We start from the raw sequence: 23,162 nt of genomic DNA, 5'->3' as shown, positions 1-23,162 counted from the left end.
CGGCCCTGGGGCTTTTTCCCGTCCCTCTGCCCCCGGCCCCTCTGCCCAGCCACTGTCTGTGGGTTACTTGGAATTCCCCGCCACCCGCATCTCTCCTCTTGGCCCCGTCCATCCCGTCCTGCTGGCCGCTCCTTGCCCCGCTGAGTGCGGCTACTTCCTGTGCTGATGGGTGGGTGGAGGAGGTGAGCGCCAAGCTGCTGGGCGGGGCTAGTTAAAGGGCTGGGGTCGGTGGTGCTGCACGTGAGCCCCTGAGTCGACCCTGCCAGCCCACACTCCCCAGGACCTTCTGCCCCAGCCAAGCCACACGTCTCCACAAGTGCCACCCCCAGCCCCCACCCCTCCACCAACCAAGAGCCACTGGGAGGCCCCCACGAAACCAAAGCGTGAGATATCTCTATGCATCTCTACACAGCTCCAGCCACGGAGAAACAGCTGAGAGCCGCCCCCTCCCCCCGCCTCTCCCCCCCCTTCCCTGCCCCTTCCTCTCTCCCCTTCCTCCCCTCCCTCTTCTACCCACCCCTCCCTTCACCTTCCCCCCCCCCCTCGCTCCCTTCCACCCCTCCTCCCCCCCCCCCCCCATGCTGCTTCAGTGACCAAGGATCACATGCAGGCTTGGCTGTGGTGCTCCAGGTCCTAACGGGTGCTCCCCTGGGTCACGCCCCCTCTGAGGCACTTGCGCATGCTGGCTGCCAGTTGGCTGGAAAGCACCTGCGATGCCAGGAAGCGGGGGTCAGACTCTGGCCTCCCGCTCGCGAGCCCCAGGGCTGGGCGCTGCCCGGTGGCCTGCGCTTCTGCTGCCGTCTAAAGGTGCATGTGGCCGTGGTTTGGAAGCCGGCCCCCAGGTGCCGGGGGAAAAGGCAGTTGGGACAGAGAGGGGACCTCTGAGTAAATGATGGTTGGAGGGATCGCCCAGGATGGGGGTTGTGTGCTGAAAGTAGACCAAGGACCACACACACACCAAGGACCACAGACCAAGGACCTCTTAGCATCTGCGTCGCAGATCAAAATGCCCAGAGTTAGAGAGAGGGTAAGAAGGACTGTATCTGCCACAGAGTGGGAGTGGGGTAGGGTGGGGTGGTGGGTGGGACGCTGGGAACAATGGTGGTGGGAAAGGTACACTGGTGGAGGGGTGGGTGCTCGAGCACTGTTTGAACGTAATGCAAGCACGCAAGTTTGTAACTAGCTCACGGTGATCCAGTAAAACTTGCTTTTTAACAAATAATAATAAAGGGTTGTTGTGTGGTGGTGCCGTGTCCTCGCCTTGTGTGAACAAGCAGACGTGTCTGTCTTTCTCTGTCACAATTGCTCTGACCAGGCATACAAGGCTCCAACACCAACCTTTCACGGTGTTCACTGTCCTCCACCAGGGCCCCCACTCCCCCCTGCCCCCCCACCCCCGCTTCTCTGATGGGCGCCTTGCCACTGTTGGCACGTGGTTTCGAGCTGTTACTGAGAGGAGATGAAAGGTGTGAATGTTGGCTTCACTCAGCTGCCTTAACTGGAGCTGGAAGCAGGTATGAGATTTTGTAGGAAGAGGTTGTGGGGGATGCCCTGACGTGCAGGATGACGACAGGCGTTTCGGGGATCCACCTGGAAGACCCCCAGAGTTCTGAAGCTTTCATCAGAGGAAATGCTGTCCATCCATGCTTCGCAGATGGAGTGGAGAGTGTGCACAGTGACAGCCGATCCACCACAAAGAGACGCACGAGACAGGACAGAAAGGTAAGGTGAGAAATATCCCCGGCTTGGACACCCAGTGCTGCCTGCCCAGCGGGAAGCAGGGAAGACTCTGGGGGGAGTCTCCCCGCTGCCCCTCCTTTCTCCTCCCAGTCCCTGTGCTTCACGACATCTGTGCCATGCCGAACCTCTCGTGTCTGGGAGAGAACCTGGTGGCTCTCCAGGGCAGGGGAGCAAGCTCTGCTTCAGGAAGTGTCATGCCCAGAGTCACCCGCACGTGGCTGAGGTGATTCAGGCCAAGGTCGGGACTTCAGAGTGACTTTGACATTTGAATCAATGCTTAGCAGGTAGAAACTTTGGAGACCCCGGGATGGATGGAGAGCTGGTGTGTGTGAATGGGTGGTCTTCGCAGGACTAGTGGCAGAAAGAACCGCGGATCCCAATAATGGCACGTTAAATAGTACAATTTCACAGAGGGCTTAGGGAGCTTAGCTCTGCTCAGCCCACCCCTCCCTCAGTCATTTTCATGTCAGACTTTTAGCTAGACATTCAGCTTCATGACCTGCTTACTTTGCCCTTCCGTTACACATTTGTATTGATTCTTTTTGTGTGAAGATGGTTTATATTGACCACATGTTTATCGTACACTCCTTCTCGTATATTTGAGATAAACTTTCTCAACTTTTGCTGAGAAACATCCTTATTTCACCTCATTCTGAACAATATTTCAATTGGGAAGACACTTGGCTAAGTGGTTTCAGTACTATGCAAGGTGCTTTATAGTATTCTTTGTTTTCACCACACCTGGGTGCTTGGGAATCACTCCCCGTGGTGCTCAAGGATCATATGTGGTAACTGGAAGAGAACCAGAGTTGGCTCTATGCAAGGCCAACACCCAATCCCCTAGACTATTTCTCAGACCCTTTATTACATTTTGTTTTATCTTTTTGGGTCACACCCAGTGATGCTCAGGGGCTACTCCTCGCTCTGCACTCAGGAATTACCCCTGGCGGTGCTCAGGGGACCACATGGGATGCTGGGAATCGAACCCGGGTCGGCCGCGTGCAAGGCAGATGCCCTCCCCGCTGTGCTATCGCTCCAGCCCCCGCCCCTTATTACTTCTATACATTTATTCTGATTTGCTTCATTATTGGAAAGACTCGTCAGATCACTGAAATACCTAGGAAAAAGTCATGTGTAAACAACTTATTAAAAACTTTCGAATTTTTTTAGATGCTTGATTACTTAACTTAGCCAGCGGGATGAGTGTTGGATTCAGGTCCTTCCCCGTGATGGATTAAGTTCCCCGAGTTTGCTGTGCCTTGGGCTGCTCTGTGAGAATGTGTCGTTGGCGTCCCGAGGCCCTTTGTTGCTTCTTCCTTCGAGGCTGATCCTGACTGTCCCATTTTGCTAGGAGTACCAGTGACCAGGCAGCAAAGTGTCCCAGGCTTCGTGACAGGAGAGACACTGGCCGGCACCAGCTGCCCATGCTGGTCTCTGCATTGCTGCAGCATCTCTTCCTCTTGTGGGAGCGGCTGGGGACAGGCCAGGCGCTCACTCCTGTGTCTTCAAGGAGTGCGAAAAGCGAAGTCGACATATGGACTCTGGAGGCACCAGGGCAGCCCGTGGTGGGTCCAGCCGGCGCGGTCTTCACCGGGGCTCGTGGGTAACGAGGAGACTGGCATTCGTCCTTGTCCCCTTCTTGACTGTCCGTCTCCTAGCACGGCTTCCAGGCAGCGTGGAGGGACAAGTTTCCCTTTCAGGGAGGGTCATGGACGCATCACCTTGCTGAGGGCGTGTGGATCCGGTCCACTCTTGTCCTTTGAAGAGGTCACCACCCCAACTTGCCGCATCGTCATTACTTTCCGACGGGTGAGAACATTCAGGGTTTGGGGCAACGTTCAAGGATGGTGTATCCCACAGAGTGCCCATGTGGGGCCACGGCGCTGTGTGCTCGGGGGCTCGGGGGCTCGAGCGGCACCTCAGGGTCCTCCCTGGGGCTGGGATGGGGACCTCCGAGACGCAGTCTAGTCCCTCCCGAGCTCGTACGCGCCCCGCGCTGCTGGCTGCTGGCTCGGTCCCACTTGATTTCTCTGGACTCTGGGTCACTGTCTCCACAGATCCGGGTCCCGAGAAGGCCGGCACCATTGACCCGCCTCACCCCAGGCCAGCCTTCCTGTCCATCCTGGAGACACCGTCTCTGAACCGGAAGGAAACGTTCCCATCCAGTGTCCGGATTGCAGGTGCTGGCATGCGTTGCCGTGTTAGCTGCAGCCTAACCGTCTGACAGAGGCGGTTTCACATGCCGCTTGGCTCCTTCCTGCCCCCTTGACTATGCCTCTGAGCAGATCCTGGTGAATTGATTACAGCGGTCGAGGACTGCGGCCGAGAAACACTCACGCACCGGACTCTCTGCCCCGGCACTGCTCAGAGGTCAAGCCGCTGTTACTGCTGACAGCATGAACAATGCTGCCCTGAGTGTCCAGCTGCCCTGGTGGGGACACCCAGGGGCTGACCACTAGTTGCAGAGAGAGTGCCCCGTCCCTTCTGGGAGCTCTTGGTCCGCAGAGAGGCCTCGCGATGGCCACGCAGACCTGTGCTGTCTGTCCCACTCACGATGGCCACGCAGGCCTGTGCTGTCCATTCCCTTGCGATGGCCCACGCGGGCCCTCTGCTGTTGACCCTCTCTTGACCTGCTCCATGATGCCAAGCCCCAGTCCCTGCATTGTCTCTGTATGGTGTCCCTGGCAGAGGATAGTGGGCTCCTGGCTTCCCTGCGGTGGCTTTAGGCTGTGGTGGATCCAAGTGCACCTGCGGCCCCGCCCGGCTCTGTGGGCATGCAGAGGGGCCAGGCAGGGCTTCGCGGGAGTAAACCCGCCGTCTCCTTGGGCAAGTCACACTGCAGCTTGGAAGCAGTACAGGGTTGTTTGTGGTGTCACGGCTGCCGGGGCGTTTCCCCTGCTGCCAGGGCTCTCCCTCTCACGGTCAGTGTCCTCAGTCATTGTGGCCGCACCGGGCGCTGCTCAGAGGCTAATCCTGGGGTGCTCAGGGCACTGTTGGTGGTGCTGCGGGTCGAATCTGAACTTGCAAAGCAAAGTGAGTGCAGGCAAGGCGAGCACCTTGACTTTGTCCGTTTATTTATTTTCCTTCCTGGGCTGCAAGCGTTTTAATCTGAGGGGCATCAGCTCATGCATTTGTCAGCCACTTGTGTATCTTTCAGAAGAAATGTTGTTTGAGTCCTTTTCCCACTTTTCAATTGGGTTGTTCTGTTGTTGGGTTGTTGGAGTTTTTTACATGTTCTTCAAACTCACCCTGCATCAGAGGTGAGGCTTGTGACTATTCTCTCCCATCCTCCCCCATGGACTCCCCTTCATATCTGCCAGTGAACCCCTTCCATGTACAAGTGTTTTTAATCCGAGACAGTCAGTGGGTCTGCTCTTTCCTCTAGTTTATGCATTAAGTATCAGAATACACCACCACATCTCTGCCAAGCCCAATCACGGAATGTTCTTCTCTGCTGTACCTGTTTGGATACACACTATCATCCACTAAATTCCTATCTTCTTTAAAAAAAGATTAACACCCCCCCCCCCAAAAAAAAAACCCTCTCATGCTTTCGTTTCCCGTTGCACTATCTTGTTGAGGGGGATATGGTTTTACATGGAATGAGGACGAGAGCGAATCTGATTTATATTCTGTGTCAGCCTGATGCTGGCCCTATAGGAGTGGGGGGTGTCTCCTACCCCCATCTTTTCTCACCCTGTCATGGGCCACACATGGTCATTATTAACGTGGGGCTGGGGATCCTGTCTTCTGGTATGAAGACCAGGTCGGCTGGCCTGTCCTGTCCTTGCCTTGGTGTGCACCTTCCAGTGCAGGCTGGAGCCCCGCTTCTCAGCCCCCCACTTCCCGGCCCCCCACCTCCCGCCCCCGGGTCCCTTGAGGGTGCCGCAGGCTGTCCTGGGATCCCACAGCCCTGGGTTCCCCACACTGCCTTGGCCCCAGCCCCCATACAGGATGGGAGCTGGTTCCATTGTGAGGGTCAGCACGGTGTGGGGAACCCTTCCCAGGGATGCTTGGGGTCCTGGGAAGCCTTGGAAGACCCCCATAAAATGGGTGCTTCTGGGCCTTCAGGAGGAGAGGTTCATGGGCTGTGCTTAGGAGGCCGATGAGGCACGGACCCACCCTCCCCTCTTCTCCTCGGGGGCCCTGGGGGTGCTGGGGCGTCACCCCTTTCTGATAGCACCCTGAGAACCAGCCACAGGCCCCCACTTCTGGAGCACCCCAGGACAGGCTCCGCAAGGTCATAAACCACCACACTAGACGGAAAACTGCCCGGGGCCTCAGGAAATTGAAATTACTCCTGGGGCTGGAGCGATAGCACAGCGGTAGGGCGTTTGCCTTGCACGTGGCCGACCCGGGTTCGAATCCCAGCATCTCATATGGTCCCCTGAGCACCGCCAGGGGTGGTTCCTGAGTGCAGAGCCAGGAGGAACCCCTGAGCATCGCCGGGTGTGATCAAAAAAAAAAAGTACTCCTTTTACAGGGGAAAATGGGGCACGGCAGGTAGGGAGTTTGCCTTGCACACAGCTGACCCAGGTTTGATTCCTCAGTCCCTCTTGGAGAGCCTGGCAAGCTACCGAGAGTATCCCGCCCGCACGGCCGAACCTGGCAAGCTCCCCGTGGCATATTCGATATGCCAAAAACAGTAACAAGTCTCACAATGGAGACGTTACTGGTCCCTGCTCAAGCAAACTGATGAACAATGGGGGACAGTACTGGAGTGCTGCAGGGGAAAATGTCCCTGGTAAGAGGCAGGAACGATGCATGGCTCTTCCTTCAGCTCAGAGGCGTAGGCTGGGTCCCTCAGCCCACAGAAACTGCCCATGTTCTTACAGCGTGTTTGCTTTGTACAGAATCTTAACTTGAACAGGAGGCTCCACTCGTGCGTGTCTTTGTTTTTTTTTTTTTTTTAATAATTTATTTATTTATTGAATCACTGTGGGAAAAGTTACAGAGCTTTCGGGTTTAGGTCTCAGTCATGTAGATACCGAACACATTTCCCTTTACCAATACTCATTTTTAACCCCGAACCCCAATAGACCCCCACCTCCCACCCCTCCCAATTCTTGTGAGGCAGATGAGTTCTAGTTAATACTCTATCTACTTTGACTAGATAGATTATTTCGATAGAAGATTCGTGCGTGTCTTTGGATCCAGCGGAGAGATTCTGTGCTTGGTCTTCTGCATGGTTTAGCCTCCTGGCTGGGGGGCAGACTGGATCTGGAGTGGGGAGCAAGGGGTGACCAGCAGGATAAGGCGAGTTGTTTGGCTTCCGGCTGGTTGCTCGACCTCTCTGGGCTGTACTCCATGGACTTGCGCTGAAAACGTGTAGCAGACACAGTCTTCTAGCCCTGGGGCGGGAGGGGTCTGGGTGAGGGACTGGGTGGCGCGTGGCCAAGGGTGGCTGCAGGGTGGAGGGGATCCCGCTGGGCGCTGGGCGCTGGGCGCTGGGCGCTGACTCAGAGTGAACTGTCGGTGCTCGCGGCAAGGGTAGGGTGCTGAGATTTCCCAACCAGCGGCCCCCGCGGGTGGGTGCTGGGTTGAGGGACCTCGGGGAACGGGGTTCAGAGCAGAGCTGGACCCGGGCTTGGTGGCCACGTGGCCAGCGCCCCTCAGGGCCAGGTTCTCTCTGGCCGGTTCTAATGACGTGGAGCCCGAAGGCGTGGCGTGGTCCAGGTCCACGTTGTGCAGGCTGGCGCGGACCCGAGCGCCAGGGCGCTCAGTCCCGAGTTCCTGGGTGGCCGTGACCCGCCCGCCTGCTGCGGGTCCTCGGGGCCGCGCCGGCGGAGCCCAACGGCGCTGCATTCTGGCCGCTGGCCACTAGGGGGCGGCGCCGCCTCACTCCTGCGCCACGCTCTGGGGACGCGTTGGCTGGGCGCGGGGAGCAGCCGGGCCAGCTGATGACCCCAGCGGGGGCCCAAGCTTGGGGACCCCAGAGGGAGGCTGGAGCCCCCGAGGCTGCCCCCCTGGGGTGGAGGGGTCGCCCCTGCCCCGCAGGCGGCCCGTCCCTTCTGGAGTGCCCCCCAGTTCCGGCTTTTGGAGACCCTGACCCGGGAAATGCTGCGGGGTGGGGGATGCTGTCGCGGGGGCGCAGCGGGTGGGAGAGGGGTTCCGGCTCCAGAGGCGCCTCTGCCCTGCCCCGCAGGCTGTGCACCCCAGAGGAGCAATCAGGGGCGGGAGGGTTCAGGTCAGGCCCAGCCACCCTGCGAGGGGTACTCACAGCCCGCTTCTGCCCCTGACAGCACTCGGCCCCGGTGCTCTGTGAAGGATATCAGGATAGACTCGGGCCGCAGTGCTCGGGAGTGGAGAGTCCTGTGTGCCGGTGGGAGGGGCTTTAGGAGAGGGGGCTCCCCAGGCCCTGTCACCCTGCTCTCTAGAGCCGGGAACCTGGGGTTCTGGAGCACAAGAGGAGTCTCACGGGAAACAGGGGCCATGGGGGCGGGGGCCGCAGGCCAGGAGCACCCCACCAGGAACCCCGGAACACTGACTGGTGGGGGGTCCCCAGAGCAGTCGAGGGGGACCAGCGCATCGGGAGGTTTTTAGCCCTCATCCATTTCTTAATCATTCATGAATTTTCTTATTTTGTTTCCGGGCCACAGCGGGCCATGCTTCAGGCTTCCTGCTGGCTCTGTCCGGGATCGCTACTGGCGGGGGTCCTGGGGGCTGGGGCTCGAGGTGGGCTCAGCGTTTGCAGAGCAGGCACCCTGCCCACTGCACCCTCTCTCCAGCCCTGCTTGATTTCCCCAAGTTTCTTTTTGGGCCCTGTGCTGCAGGAAACCATCCAAGGTAGGTTCTGAGCAGGGCACCTCCACAGCACAGCCTCCAGGGGGCGCCCACACAGCAGGTGCCAGTGTCCTCTCCCAGCCAGTGCCAGTGTCCTCTCCAAACCAGTGTCAGCTTCCTCTCCAGGCCAGTGTCAGTGTCTTCTCCCCCCATGGCTAGTCTCAGTGTCCTCTCCCCCCATGTCCAGCAACAGTGTCCAATCCCAGCCAGTGTCAGTGTCCTCTACAAGCCAGTGCCACTGTCCTCTCCCCCCATGGCCAGGCTCAGTGTCCTCTCCCAGGTCAGTGTCAGTGTCCTCTCCCAGCCTGTGTCAGTGTCCACTCCAGCCATTGTCAGTGTCCTTTCCCAGGCAGTGTTAGTGTCCTCTCCCAGCCTGTGTCAGTGTCCACTCCAGCCATTGTCAGTGTCCTCTCCCAGGCAGTGTTAGTGTCCTCTCCCAGGTCAGTGTCAGTGTCCTCTCCCAGCCAGCAAAAGTCTCCTCTCCCATACATCGTCAGTGTCCTCTCCCATCCAGTTCCAGTGTCCTCTCCCCCCATGGCAAGCGTCAGTGTCCTCTCATAGAGAGTGTCAATGTCTTCTCTCAGTCAGTGTCAGTGTCCACTCCCAGCCAGTGTCATGTCCTCTCCAGCCAGTGTCAGTATCCTCTCCCCAGACAGCATCAGCGTCCAATCCCATCCAGTGTCAGTCTTTTCCCCCCATGGCCAGTGTCAGTGTCCTCTCCTACCCAGAGCCAGTGTCCTCTCCCAGCCAGTGTCATTTAGTCTCCCAGCTAGCGTCCTTGTCCTGTCTCAGCCAGTGCCAGTGTCCTCTCCAGCCAGTGTCATTGTTATCCCCCAGACAGTGTCAGTGTTCTCTCCCTTTATGACTAGTGTCCAGTGTCCTCTCCCCTATCTGGTCAGTATCCTCCGTCCCCTCCTGTCGTCAAGTTCCTCATCAGTGTTCCTTGAACCCCTCCCACTCCTGGCCGCTGTCCGGAGTCACCTAACTTCGGTGTTTCCCAGTTTAAAGTGTGCTTGACCCCCTTGGGGTCAGCAGCTTCAGACATCAGCCATGGAACGTGGTAGCCGGGAGAGCCCTTGGTCCATCATGTCCTTTAGTTTCCTGGAACAGTGACTGCTGTGACTTCTGACTCGTCTGAATTTCGCCTCTAGGGAAGACAACTGGGGCTGGGGTGCGGGTCTGGGTCTGGGTTTCAGGCTAACACGCGGGCACCCCCACTGGATTGCATGCCCCAGGGCTTGGGGCCCAGCCAGTGGGGAGAGAATGTCGGGAGGGCCCTTGGGTGCCCCCACCCCCAGCAGGCCCCCCTCAGCCTGGGGATGACGTGTTCAGGACACAGGTCTGTGTGGGTGCTGCTGCTGAAGAGACAGACCTCAGGAGGGGGCCCGGCCACTCAGCGCGTCTGAGCAGGTGCCTGTGGATGGCCCTACCGGGTGTCTGGCCTCATGGGGCGGGACCCCACCCTGGACAGACCAGCTCGAAGGGCCTTGCCAGACGCGGTGTTTATTGGGGGCTGCTCATGGCGATGCAGAGTGAACCTGGCCAGGCCGTAGACCCTGCAGTGTCCTCCAGAGGGACAGCATGGTGGAAGGCACTGCCAGAGCCTGGGAGCTGGCTGCAGGCAGGAAGTGGAACCAGAGGAGACCCCAGGAGCACGGGAGGGCAGGGCGGGGGTCCCCAGAGAGGGGCGGCCGGGCTGGGCCCAGGGGAGGGAAAGCAGGCGGAGTCTTCAGGCCCTCCCCACTGCCTTTTGCTCGGCCTCAGCTCTGGCTGTCGGCGGGGCCGGAGGTCACGGGGGGCGGCGAGTCCAAGGCACTGCAGTCATCCGACAGGAACACCAGGTCCTGCAAGGGGCGCCGAGAGCGGGAACAATCTGGAGGAGCCAAGCTCTCTGCCTGCCACCCGCCCTGCTGTCCCCAGGCGCTACCCGCCCTTGGGGAATGGCCGCCTTCCTCAGGGCGCCCCCTGCAAGGGGCTCCACTGGCCGAGCACTGTGCCCACCCCAGCTGAGGGCCTCAGGGTGGGCTCCGGGCAGGCATGGAGAGCCCCAAGGGAGCCCACTCAGGCTGCGTGGACGCAAAAGCCACACGCTCGCCTGCAGCTGGGCCCCCCGCCCCCGTGCTGTCACACTCCCAGGCTCTGAGGGCGGAAACTGAGGCCCAGCGAGAGGAGCAGACCCACTGCAGGAAGTGGGAGGCCAAGAGAGGCGCCGGGCCCCAGCCCCTCATGCCCCTACTCTACTTCGCACAGTGGAGCCTGGGCTGCTGCTCCAGAGTCTGCCCCTCCTTTCTCCTACCAGAACCCTCCGGCCACCAAGCACCCAGCACCTCCAGCCTCCCCTCTGCCCCGCCCACACGGCTCCTGGACTGCGGGGGCTGCCCTCTCCTCATTCACAAGGGGCCATGGCAGAGGAGGGCACCCCGCAGCCACCCACTGCCTCCCTGGACCAACTTGGCCCAGCCTGGCCACACGTCCGCCCCCACTGTGGAGGTGGGCTGGGGGTTGGGGGCGCTTACTCTTCTGCAGAAGGTGGTCATGATGGTGTACAGCTGCCGGGCTTTGTCCCGAAGGGCGTCCACTGCGCCCATGTGCCAGCACTGGGGGGTCCCAACGAAGTCCCGCAGCTTGGCCAGCACACAATAATTCTGGGCGGACGGAGGGAAGAGGCGGGGGATGGTCGGTAGCCTGCAGGAACGGGACTGGCCCCTCCCGACCCCGGCCTCCCCAGGCAGGCGGACTCCCCCTTACATGTATGTCCAGGTACAGCCGGGGCAGGTAGCTCACACACGGCTCCTGTGGAGAGGGGGTGGACACAGCATCAGCACCCCACAGTCCCCTACAGCAGGCCGGCCCCAGAGGCCAGGGCCAGGCCAGTGCCAGCACACACCACCCCTGACATTGGGCCCTTCCTTCAATGCACCAGTGCCCCAGACGCACCACCGCGTGGATGCACCAAGGCCTCAGATGCACTGCTGCACGGTGCATTCCTCCAAAGATGGGAGCTGTACTACCACACAGACATACACATACATGCCACGCACAAACACACACATAAACGTATGCCACATGTGCACAGAAGCACGCACATACATGTGCACACAGCACACAGAGATCGTGCTTACACACATAGAACACACCTGAATATGCCCACCCACACACGCATACATGAAGGCAAGCATGCATGCCCCAGGCGCATGTGCAGACCCAGCAGAGCCTGCGTCCCGGGCCCTGCTCGCAGGAGCACGGCACACAGACTCCCAGGGGTGGGATTTATGAGTTCTGAGCTCTGTCCTTTGCATTTCCTGAGCATCCTACAGTGATTTCTCTTGTCGAGTTGAGAAAAGAAAACAGGGGGTTAGAGCAATGGCACAATGGGGAGGGCGTTTGCCTGGCATGTGGCCGACCCAGGTTCGATCCCCGGCATCCCGTAAGGTTGCCCAAGCGGTGCCAAGAGTGATCCCTGGGTGTGGAGCCAGGAGCAAGGCCCGAGTACTGCAACAACAGAGCCGACAAAGCAAACGTACGTTACTAGACTTTTAACCCGGGGGGCGCAGTCTGGCCCGGTTTGTTTGCAGCCACTCCAAGCCAGAGACTGAGGCTGCTGGTGGGGGTGGTCCCTGTCCCTTTGTTTCGGCCCGGGGAAAGCTCTATGACGGGACCCCCCAGATTCCCCTGGGGTTCATACCTCAACCTCACGGGGAGGGACCACGGGGATCCTGGGCCCGTCCACCCCACCCTCCTCGCAGTCCCCTCCTGGCACCCCTACGCCTGACTCTTGGGCCCGCACCCCGGGGCCTGCTCTCTTGGCAATTTCGTCCCGAGCAGCTCGAGAGAGACAGAACAAACCCAGAGCTCAGAGCCCTGGCAGCATTTCCTTGACTCCAGAACAAGGACGAGGACAGGCCCGGAAGCCTGGGGACCTGGTCTGGGGGCCCACGGTTGACTGGATGTGGGGGCTCACCCGCGGCTCGGCGGCCTGCAGGCCCTGGAAGAGGCCGGTGATCTCCTGGCTCAGCGCCAGCATCCGGGAGTAGCAGGTCGGGGGCGCCAGCCGTGCAGGGGGCACTGCCAACAGCAGCAGCAGCAGCAGCGCGGGCAGCCGTGGGCGCGCCATGGCGAGAGGGGCTCGGGTGGGCTGCAGGCTCCCCTCAAGCCGCCGCCAGCTGGCCCTCTGTACCTCCACTTCCTGTGCAGAGCACGCCCAGCTGGCCAGGACACTGGGTCCTTTCAGAGCCGCGAGCCCCTCCCTGTGCAGGGGAGGGGCAGCCGGGGAAGGACCGCAGAGGGGAGGTGATGGGGGACCGAAGGGAGGTCAGGGCTGCTGGGGCGGGCGGTGAGCAGGAGGCAGGATGGAGGCTGGACTGCGGTGTGGGGAAGGCCGTGATCAGCGGGTGGACCTCAGGCCGCTGACCAGCGGGGGCTGCTGTATCTCTGGCTCTGGGCTCACGGCAGGGCCTGGGGGCTGTGGGGTCCTGTGCATCCCCAGGTGAGCCCCCTCTCCCAGAACGGCTGCGGGTGCTGCCAACTCCCCAGCCCTTGCGTCACACCATCCCCAGCCCCGGCTACCCCCTCGCAGGTCCCCAGGCAGTCCTCACTGCAGAAGGGCCACAACGAGTAATCATAGGCCACTGTGGGGTCGCGGCCACAGCCCAGGACAGTGTGTTCCTGAGGGTCTTGGCCAACATCACCATCCTCAGTCACCCCCGGGTCCCCAAGGGCAACACCTGCAGGAAACACCTGATTTTGCGCGCGGGGGGGGGGGGGGGGGGCGGCATCTGACCGGCCTGGGGCAGGACAACAACCGGGTGCCTGTCTGCAGCACGCACCCATGTGGCCTTGATCCCGCGTCACCAGGTGTGGCCTGGTGGGTTAAGGGTCCCAAGTCCCCTGAGCCCTGCAGGGATACCCCCACCTCCTAAACGGAAACACGGGGTCGCAGAGAATTAGAGGGGGCGCCAGATCCCGGCTTTGTGAAGAGGCCCCGCACGGGGTCGCAGAGAATTAGAGGGGGCGCCAGATCCCGGCTTTGTGAAGAGGCCCCGCCGTCCCCCAGTGACCAAACAGCGCTGTGCCCCCAGATGCTGGCCAACACCAACTTCTGCTCCGGATCCCGGGAGGAGCCCCCTTCACACCCCCCTGCCCCTCTCCCTGCCCCAGACTCTCACCTCACAGCCCACGGTTGAGGAGCCTTTGACGGTTATGAACGCAGAGCCTGAGCGGGGTGGGGCCAGGGCTGTCAGCCCAGGGGCCCTGCTGTCGTCATTCATTTCCATCCCTGCAGGCACGGTTCCCCTACTGCACACACTGGGCCGTGGCGGCCTTGGCTCTGGGGTGAGGACGTCCCCAGCTTCCCCAGGACAGAGACGGAGGATGGGCAAGTGGGAGCTGTGGCAGGAGTGACCCTTCTCCAGGCCCGCTGCTGCGGCACAGACACGCCTTCCCAGGTCCCCAGCCTTCGAGCCCTGCCAGGGGAGCTCCCTCTTTCTGGAAACTCCTGGGGTGATCTGCCAGGACCCCACAGGAAGAACGGCAGCCACCTGGCAGGAAGGACACTTCTTCCAGAAACAGTTTCGCTCAGCTCCTGGCTGCTGGTCAGTGTCCACTGCGGCCTGACGTCTCCTTCCCCGCAACTTCCCTGAAAGGCCCCTTGTTTCACGCAGGAGGATCCAGGGGTGCTGGGGTGGCCTCTGGCAGGAAGGTGAGCCTGGCAGAGTTTGGGGTGCAGAGACATGGGGCGGGGTACCCCACCCTCTGAGGTTCATCTCAGCAAAGCTGAGGCCACGATGCAAGAAAAGAACAGAAACCTACCCCCAGGTTTCCTGGCCCCCAGCCCAGTGCTGCTGGTGGTGGGGACGCCCCTCGCATGTCCACATGGGGCCCCTAACACCCCACATTCTTCTGACCCGCATTTACCTGCCGCAGAGACGCCCCGAGGACCCTGGAGCCCAGGAGAGGTGAGCCCTTGAACTTGCTGGACAGTGATGCCTCGGAAATGCTGCGGAACGAGAGAAGGGGTGAGGAAGGGCCACTGCCCGCCTTTCCCACCACCAAGGTGCGCGCTGCATGACCGCGCGTCCTGCCTCTCCTCAGCTCCTGGTTCTGGGAGCTCGGGGATGTCCTACAGGGACCGAGGTGTCGCTGCGCTGCAGCCTGACCTCCCCCTCCTCTGGCGAGCCCCTGGAAAACAGCGGGAACAAGCCAGGTTTTCCATGGGGCGACCAAAGGCCTCGTTCCAGTGGGTGAGGGAGGACCGGAAACCGGGCTGTTGGCAGGACTGAGGACTGAGATCAGAGTCAAACACTTGGCCTAGATCCTGGCGCATGGTGGTGCTTGGTGTGGGGCAGCTGGGCTCGCTGGGGACTGCGGTAAAGCCAGAGTGGGGGGCCACAGGTGACTCACGCCGAGGGCTCCAGAGCTGTCCTTGGGACCCGTGGCTGTGGAAGGGTGTGCTCGGCATCCTGCTCTGAGCTGGACTCGGTGCCCAGTGCTCATTCCCGGGATGCCGCCCAGGCGCTCGTGCAGACAGAGGCTTGTGATATGGGCCTTAAAGGCAGGGGTCGGGGTCTGTCCAGTCTCACTGGCCACATGCCCTGGGCACGTCAGCCCCTCCTCCCGTCCCTGACTTTCCCGTCATCTGGCACTGCCCTGTGGCTACCCAACCCTCCTTGGATCCTGCCCTTCCCTGGAGCCCATGTTCTTTCCTCAACTGATTATGGATCACTGCTACGGTGCAGGGCCGGCTCAGACACAGGCACTGGCCTCGCCCAGGTGAAGCCCTGGGTCTGCCTGCTGCTCCCTGGGACTGAGGCTTCATTTTCCCTTTGTTGGTTCTTCTCGGATCCTCCGCATTCCGTTTGGTCCAGGGATCTGGACTGTGAAGTTTCCTTTTACCCGAAGAGCTTTTAAACAGACCCACTAGGCTGCTCGCGGGCCTCATTGTCTGTGAGTCTGTTCCTTCCTGTTTGGAGGATAATGTTGCTGGGTGGAGGGTTTGGCAAGAGACAATTAGAGACCATCAGTACGACCACCTTCCCGGCCCGGGCCCTGGTCAGTACGACCCAGTCCTGGCTGCTCCTGGAGGCTGCGGGCACGGGGTCCAGGCTTCCGGCGTTCTGAGCACGTGGGCTAGCCTTTTGAGCCGTCTCCCTGGTCCTGCAAAGGCTTTTGACTGGGGCAGAATATTTCCACCTCATGAGTCCCACTTGCGACACCAATGAAGACGCTCAGAGCTCCATTTCCCGGGTTCCCTGGCAGCTGGGACAGAGGCACGTGACCTAGGATCCCCCAGCCTGGTGCAAACCGGACTTCAGAGAGAGCATGGAGGCGAGGCCGTACTTGCTGCAGTGTTTTCGGTGCCAGGCCCTGAACAACGGGACCACAGCTGCCTCTGCCTGGCTGAATTCCTGGCCGTCCTAGGTATTATGTCAGCTAGCGAATATCCTCTAACAAGTTCCGTTTATGCACGAATGAATTGGGGTTCATTCTCCTCTTTGTGACAAAGAACTTGTCTGTGACAGACACCTGCATCTCCAAGAAGGGGTGAAACGGTAATATATGCTGAAGTCATTGGCCAGCAGCTGGATGCAGTGGGGCTGGGGGCTGCATTGGTTTAATTCCCATTGAATACCCAGGGCTTAGCACTCACCTGGAATGTAGGAAGTTCTCAGTAAACACGGGCTGCAGTAAAAGGCCACCAATCACGCCTTGTGCTGGGCAATCAGCCACATCAGCGAGCAGGCTCCGCCTCCCTGGCATGCTCCTGATGGTTCTCATTATGTGAACATCCAGGTGTCTGTGGAGTCAGAAATCAACCCCACAATTGCGGCCCAGACTGGCTCAGGGCTGTGTCTCCCGCCTGGGCATGGGCCCAGGCTGTTCCTCTCAGGGACCCCTGGCAGCAGAAGCCGTACGCCAGGACCAGACAGAAGAATCACACCGGCTGCGGTGCTTCCAGGACCCTGGTGCGGCTCCTCAACGAGCGTGGTCCTCACAGCCCCTCACAAACACCACCCACTGTTTACAGCAGACCAGATGGTGCCAGATTCCAGGACATTCCATGAATCAAATTCTCCGAATCCTCACACTGTCACCTGCCGCTGTGATCATGGCTGCACGGCAGTCCGCATCCTCCTAGCTTCCAGCAAACTCTGGAAACTCCATCACAGACTCTACTGCAGACTCCAGCATCCTGTTCCCTGGGGATCCTCAGCCCACTCTCTCTCTCTGCTGGAGGTCCCCGGCTTGTCTGAGCCCCCTGCCTCCCCGCTCTGCGTCATCTCCGCCCCTGATCTCTGTTCATGGTCTCACCTTCTGCGCATCCCAGAGGCGAGCAGTTCTGACACCTTCAGATGAACGTGCCCCTAAGGGGTCGAACCTGTCCCCTGCCAAAACACAGGGGCCTGTCACCACCATGGCTTCTGTTGAGTACAGCCTGGCCCTGCTGGCCCTTCCTGCCCGCGCTCTTGTGGGTTGGGGCCGGCTCAGTGTTCACTAGCAATTTCCAAAGAGAGAGTTAGCACTGGGTTTCTGGATGCTTAAAATTGTATATGTGAAACAGTATGAAGGCATTAAAATATATCTTCAGGGCCAGAGAGAGAGGACGGGGTTAATGCAGGTGCCCTGCATGTGGCCTTCCCCGGTTTGATCCCTGGCATCATACGGCCCCCAAAAGTCACTGGGTGTGGCTCTGCCCTGGGGCTCCTGCAGCACCACTGGGTGGCTCCGGGATCCCCAATCCTGCCAGCCCGAGGAGTACTGCATCTCCGGTCCCAGCACTGAACTGCAGACTCGGGACCTGAGAATCACGGCAGTGGCCTTCGACCCGAGCACTCTTCAGGAGTCTCCCATCACTCCTCTCCTTAAAAAACAAACAAACATAAGGAGCTGCACTTAGAAACAGCCTCTCTGCAGAGCCCTGGCCTGCTCAGCCTCTGCCCGTCTCCGCCCCAGCGTCTGCCAGCTCCTGGCCGGGCCCGGGCTCTGCGCTCGCAGTACCCGCATGAGCTCTGCCCGCGCCAGGTGTGCGGTGAAGACGAAAAGGTGCGGCCACAAAGTAACAGCCACCTCAGTTGCACCAGGGACAGGGCGAGCATCCTGTGGCGCAGACTGGCGTGTGAGCAGGGCTGGCCACGGAGCGAGCACTGCAGTGGCCTCACTCCCTGGCCACTCCTGCGCCCGGGGCCAGGGGCTTTGCTCAGAACAGCTCCCAGCCTCTGCGCCAGCCCGGCAACTGGGCCCCAGCCTCTCCCCAGGCACTCGGCACTTCTCTGGGCTGGCTGGAGGAAACCCAGAGGCAAGCGCCCAACCAACAGAGAAGGGGCGTGGGGACACCCCCCACCTCGTGCCCCAGGAAGCGGGGGGTGAGGACAGGGAGGGGCGAAAGGACAAAGGGCGAAGAGCAAAGGGGCAGTGTCCTCCCACCACTGCTGCTGGGCGGGCAGCTGCGCCCAGACCTGCCCACGGTCCAGCATCAACGCCCTGCTCTCTCGGCAGTCCCCAGAGGCCCCTGACACACCTATTCCACAGATGCACACAGAGTCCCAGCGGGGTTAGGAGGGGCCGGGTCAGCCTCCAGCCTCCCTCTCCTTTTGGGGGGGCTTGTCGCCTCGACCTGCTCCTGGTGTAGACCTCATCTGCTCTTGCTTCAAGGCTGCGCTCCCAACTGCTCTAGTCTGATAGGATCTGCATGCTCCCCCAGAGTTCACAGGAGCCCCCTTCACGGGAGAGCCGCCAACCCCACACAGGTCAAGTCAGTTCTCCCGGTGGCCCACTGACTTAGGGTCAGTCCCAGACTGAGCTGGGCGCCCTGCCCGGGCTGCTCGTCTGTTTCAGTTCCTTCCAGTTCTTTCCGACACCCTGGGGAGAGACTTTGCCCCCTTTCTTTTTCTGAGTTAGACAAAGAGATGTCTCTGCCTTCCCTGCGGGGCCAGACAGAAACCCGAGCTGGGATGAGGGAGACACGAGACAGGAATCTCCGCCTGGGCCGGACAGTGGCGCGCGGCGGCCAGCAGATGGCAGGCCGTGGCCAGGGATGACCGGCCGCTGGGCGGCGGGAGACCAGGGACCCCTCCCGTGAGCGCCCGACTCCCGCCCCGCGGGGCGCCCGGGCCCTGAGCGTCCCCCTCCCACTGTCCCACTGTGCGCCCCGCCAGACTCACAGTCCCTCGCCCCCGCTCCCGGGGGGAGCGGCCCCGCGCCGACCACGCCCATCGGGCCTCGGTTCCCCACGTGCCGCGAAGGGGCGAGATCCGGGTCTCGGGGTCGCCTCGTCCTTCCATCCACTCCACGTTGGAGAAGCACTGGCGTGGGCGCGGGGACCCCTGGCGCCGGGACCCGCCGAGCGCGCCGGTGGAGAGGCCTGGCGCGCAGTCGGTGCGCACGAGCCGCCCGGCTCCCGTGCGCGGATCGGGGGTGCCCGCACCCCTCCCCCGCCCTCCCCCGGCGCCGCCTCCTCGGCGCGACCCTCGCACACCCCCTGCGCTCGCTCTCCGCCCCTCCCCCTCCCGCTTCTCCCCTCCCCTTCCTCCGCGTCCTCCTCCCGCGCCTCCCGCCCACCGCCGCCAACCCGGCTCGAGGAGCTGCGGGGTTCGCGGGGCGCGGCGGGCGCGGACCCGCCCCTGCGCGGCGCTCGGCCCCGCACCCGCGCCGGGCATGTAGCGGTGCAGCAGCGGCGGAATATGGGCGGGAGCCACTCCCACAAGCCCCCCGTGTTCGACGAGAACGAGGAAGGTAAGCGGGCGCGGGCGCCCCCCGGGCGGGCCGGGCCGGGCCGCGCGCGGGGTTCCAGGGTTCGCGCAGCTCCGCGCGCCGGGGCTCCCCGAGAGTCGCGCCCGCAGCCCTCACCTGGGAGCAGGGCAGGGCGGGGCCAGCGCCTTCTAGCAGAGGGTATTGCTGCTGGGGACCCCAGGAAGCCGGGGATTCCGACCGGCTCGCGCCCCTTGTGTGTGTGTGTGTGTGTGTGTGTGTGTGTGTGTGCGCGCGCGCGCGCGGGAGTGTGTGCGTGTACGCGCGCGTGTGCGCTGTCCACGGTAGTGCCGTTTGCTGTCCAATCTGGTCACTCCGCTCAGATACCCAGGACAGCCCTGGAAACTTTCTTCACGCAACTCGGGAGCCTCCCAGATAGCAGCCGGCCCTGCCACACCCCTTCTCAGGACAGGTCTTTGTCCTGCAGGTCGAGAGTGCTATTGTCTGCACGGTGGAGCCCCCCTTTCCCCTCCCCCTACTGTGTGTGCGAGGGCAACCGGCTGGACCGCTCTGAAATGTGGGGGCCCTCAGCGGGGACTCAGGGTCACTCCTGATCCGCTAAGTGACCTGGGAAGCGTCAGGCCCCAGTCTCCCCCATAGATGTTAGCTCGGCCTGGACCTCCTCTGTGTGGCCTGTGGCTGTCACCTCGGGGTCTGGAGGCCAGGCTTCAGGTCCCAGTGCGCTGCAGTGAAGGCCCACTCAGAGCACAGCTGGTTTGGGTCAGGCTCTCGGTCCCCTCCTGCAGCCCCAACATGGGTCATCTGCTGTCCCCATCTTGGAGAGGCAGGAAGAGATATGTTCTGGCCATAGTCTTAGACGGCAGAGCCCGCTTTGAGGCTGTGCTTTTCAGCAAGGGCTGTGCACACACACAGGCATAGATCAGAGTTTCTAGACCCACCAGGGAAGTGGGAGACAGCCACGTACTTGGGACAAACTACCCCCAACTCCCCTCACCTAAGGACACTGAATACAGGGATAGCGCAGACCATGAGCCACTTGCCTTGCGTGTGGCCAGTCCCAGTTTGGTCCTTGGCACTACATAAACTTCCAGGAACGATCCATGAGCACGGAGCCAGGAGCAAGTCCTGAGCATTTCCAGGTGTGACCTCCAAACCAAAAGCAAAACCAGTCAAGCCCCCGTCCCCCCCAATCTACAGGCACTGAACACGGCCAAGGGGGTGGAGTCTGGTCCTTGGCACCTGTTCTTAAGGGACTTCCTCGTCCGTTGTGGATCACGAGTGACCATCCTTGGTGACAAGAGCAACGAGCAGGGTCAGTGCTGGAACTTGGAGCTGGACACTTGGAGCTTGAGCCCTTCCTCGTTCTTTAACCTGGTGTTGAAGCAGGAGGTGAGGGTCAGGAGTGGACAGAGTGGTCAGGAGGAGTCACTCTGTGGCCAGATGGCTCCAGACGAGTTCGAGCTTGACCCTGAGCTTCTCTGTGGAGGCCAAAGTGACCATGAGGGTCCCGTGCCAGGGCCAGCCCCGTCCCCTGGGGAGCACTCATCCTTAAGCCCCCCGAAGATGCACTTCAACACAGAGAGGGGGTCTTTGCTCTGTTTCCCGTCTGCCTGGGGGGTGTGGGTTCTGTCTGTCTGCTCAGGCTTCCGAAGTTTCACACCACAGGGTTCACACCACAGGGGTGTGAAGGTCAGATTGGGGAGAACAGACCCCAGTTTTCTCCCGGTTTTCTTCCTGAAGGCAGCAGGTTGGAGGTGGAGCACAGCGGGCCGTTTCCCGGGAGGGCCCTTCCTGGCCTGCTGCCTCCCCCATGTCCTCTTCTGGACATGCTTCCTGGCGTTCAAGAAGAGCCTATGGGGTCTTACGAGAGCATTAGCCCTGCTCCTCCGGCCTCCTCAGCCCCATCCAACCTCTTCCATATAGGCTTTGACTGAAAAAGTTTGTGGGAACACACGCCAGCCCCAAGCAGGAGCCTTTGATGGGAACCGTGGGTGGCCTAGAGGAGACGGGAACTTATGCCTCACCCCAATTTTAGGGCTTATGGTTCTAACCTGGGTCAGAGGTAGTTTCCTGGCTCCAGGTGGTTTTCTCGGCCGTTCTTTCTTCTTTCTTTGTCGAGAAATCTGCTGCATCATAACAGTCTCCGTGTGTTGCCTTAGGGAAGGGGCTTGGCGCTACGGACAGTGAAGCAGTTCTGGCTGTTTTCCTTCTGCGTTTCCTCATTCCCAAAGCAGCCCGAGCCCTGGGGCTTGGTACCTGTGTGGGGCCCCTTGGAATGACGAGGTTGGATGCCCACATTTCTCCCGCTTCTGCCCAGTGAAACATTAACTTGCCTCACTTTGCCTGCATGTTTTCCAGTCAGTTCTCTGTGCGGCCAAGGTACTGTTGCCACCACCTGGCTTTAGTGGGCATTTACGGATCTGCTTTCCTGTGCTCACAGCTCTGCTTGGTGCCACGAATGCAGAGACAACGTGGGCAAAGGCCTGACTCCCAGGTTGCTTGGAGCAAACCCGACATCCGAAACCTGGCAGTGAATGCAGGGGCTGTGGGGCCCTGGAATGGGGGTGGGGGGCCTTTGACCTGAAGCAGGAGAAGACTTCTTCATTGGCTTGAGTTGCCGGGCTAGGAGGGGTTGGTAGAGAAGGAAAGGGTGTTTCAGAGGGAGGGAGCAGAACGTGCAAAGCCAGACGATACAGGCTGACCTCGGCTGATTGGAGAGATTGGAGGTGAGTGTAGACCTGCAGGGCGGCCGCGATGCTGGAAGGCGCAGGACATGAACCCAAGTGCCAGGCCGTCCTGTGTGGACCCAGTGGGCATGTACTTGGCCTTGACCTTATGGGTGCTGTGGAGTTGCAGGGAAGAGTTGGAGCAGAGAAGTGACAGGGTCCTGGGACTGCTGGCGCCCTGCCTGACCAGAGTGTGCGGCTGGAGAGGCAGATCAAGTCTGGCTGGAAATGGTTGAACCAGAGCTGAGAATTTGCCAGGACATAACTGTACCGTGACCACCTGCATTCCCCTGGCAAAAATTTAACTTATGTCCAGGTAATATTAACCAGAGCCCAAAATCGCTGGTGCTGTGAGGACAGCTTTGCCGTGTCTCCAGCAGCGTTTCACGGAGGGGGACGTAAGGAACCTCACTGTGGGTGCCCAGGGCTGAGTGGGGAGAAGCTGGGCCAAGGGTGGAGGAGGACCCCACAATTCAGCCCCTAGCACCGGCCCCTGGGCCACCTCTGTAGGCCCATGGGAGCGTCCGTCTCCCCCAGATATGCGGGAACTCAGGGAAGCTGACCGGGAGCGGGCCGGTAGCGGGAGAGTAACGGCGTTCCCCACAGCCTTGGGGGCCGATGACAAGCCTTCAGAGGCCATCTCCAGGAAGCCTTCTGAGCAGTCACATTCTGGGAATCCAAGCAGATGCGTGTTCCGGGAACCAGAACACAATGATCTGCTCAAATCCAGGCCAACGATGCTTTCAAGGTTTTTGCTTCTACCACCTCGTCGTCCTTCCCCGAGGCCTGGTGTTCTGACGCCTGGTGCACCTCCCGCAGGGATACCAGCTCCTGCTGCCCCCTCTCGTCCTTGTCTAGTGTTTCTTACAGCCACAGTGCCTTTAAAATTAATATTGTAACGGGTTGTATTACTCCATCCACGGAGCTACCGTCATTTACTTAAGTAATCTTCTTCATTGTGTGGTGGTTAGGCTGTTTTGGTCTCCAGCTTTATAAATAAATTGCTTGGGAACTTTATGCATTTTTGGCCCCTTTTAAATGAATACTTGAATGAGATAGAAGGAGGGAGTCTGGTGGAGTTGAGGGACCAAACACTCTTTGGACGCCCAGATATGGCAACTGGTGTTTCCGAAGGGGTCTGACGAAAGTGTCACATCAGGGATGGATATATTCACCTCATAACCAGGTGGTCTCTGGCCAGGCGGGATA

At 60.6% G+C, this 23,162-nt stretch overlaps 3 protein-coding genes across 3 annotated transcripts in view; 1 reads left to right on the top strand and 2 right to left on the bottom strand.

The window, feature by feature from the left end:
- Nucleotides 1-10,009: 10,009 nt before the first annotated feature.
- Nucleotides 10,010-12,670, bottom strand: CYTL1 (cytokine like 1). Its single transcript, XM_056132784.1, has 4 exons — nt 12,485-12,670; nt 11,272-11,316; nt 11,040-11,168; nt 10,010-10,367 (listed from the first exon to the last, which is right to left on the bottom strand). Exons 1-4 carry the CDS (start codon nt 12,635-12,637, stop codon nt 10,284-10,286), a joined length of 411 nt encoding a protein of 136 aa, XP_055988759.1. The 5' UTR covers nt 12,638-12,670; the 3' UTR covers nt 10,010-10,283.
- A 5-nt stretch (nt 12,671-12,675) lies between these two features.
- Nucleotides 12,676-23,162, bottom strand: part of CRMP1 (collapsin response mediator protein 1) — a 328,086-nt gene continuing 317,599 nt past the window's right edge. The window contains exon 15 of the mRNA XM_056132778.1: nt 12,676-12,686. The gene's annotated coding sequence lies outside the window, so the exon portion shown is untranslated. The remainder of the gene's footprint in view (nt 12,687-23,162) is intronic.
- The window catches only part of STK32B (serine/threonine kinase 32B), a 210,576-nt gene continuing 206,496 nt past the window's right edge, over nt 19,083-23,162 (top strand). The window contains exon 1 of the mRNA XM_056132782.1: nt 19,083-19,251. Coding sequence (XP_055988757.1) covers nt 19,200-19,251 — 52 coding nt within the window. The 5' untranslated portion in view covers nt 19,083-19,199. The remainder of the gene's footprint in view (nt 19,252-23,162) is intronic.

This window comes from Sorex fumeus, unplaced genomic scaffold (genome assembly GCF_029834395.1).
Source record: "Sorex fumeus unplaced genomic scaffold, SorFum_2.1 ptg000095l, whole genome shotgun sequence".
NCBI lineage: Eukaryota > Metazoa > Chordata > Mammalia > Eulipotyphla > Soricidae > Sorex > Sorex fumeus.
This window is presented reverse-complemented; position numbering and strand designations above follow the sequence as displayed.

What these genes read in the sequence shown, in the direction of transcription:
- CYTL1 (XM_056132784.1), bottom strand. Translation starts at nt 12,637, where the DNA reads ATGGCGCGCCCACGGCTGCCCGCGCTGCTGCTGCTGCTGCTGTTGGCA. An exon ending in TGCAGGCCGCCGAGCCGCGG is followed by an intron (nt 11,317 to 12,484) that starts GTGAGCCCCCAC and finishes CCCTCTCCACAG; the next exon opens with GAGCCGTGTGTGAGCTACCT. An exon ending in TGACCACCTTCTGCAGAAGA is followed by an intron (nt 10,368 to 11,039) that starts GTAAGCGCCCCC and finishes CGCCCCTTGCAG; the next exon opens with GACCTGGTGTTCCTGTCGGA.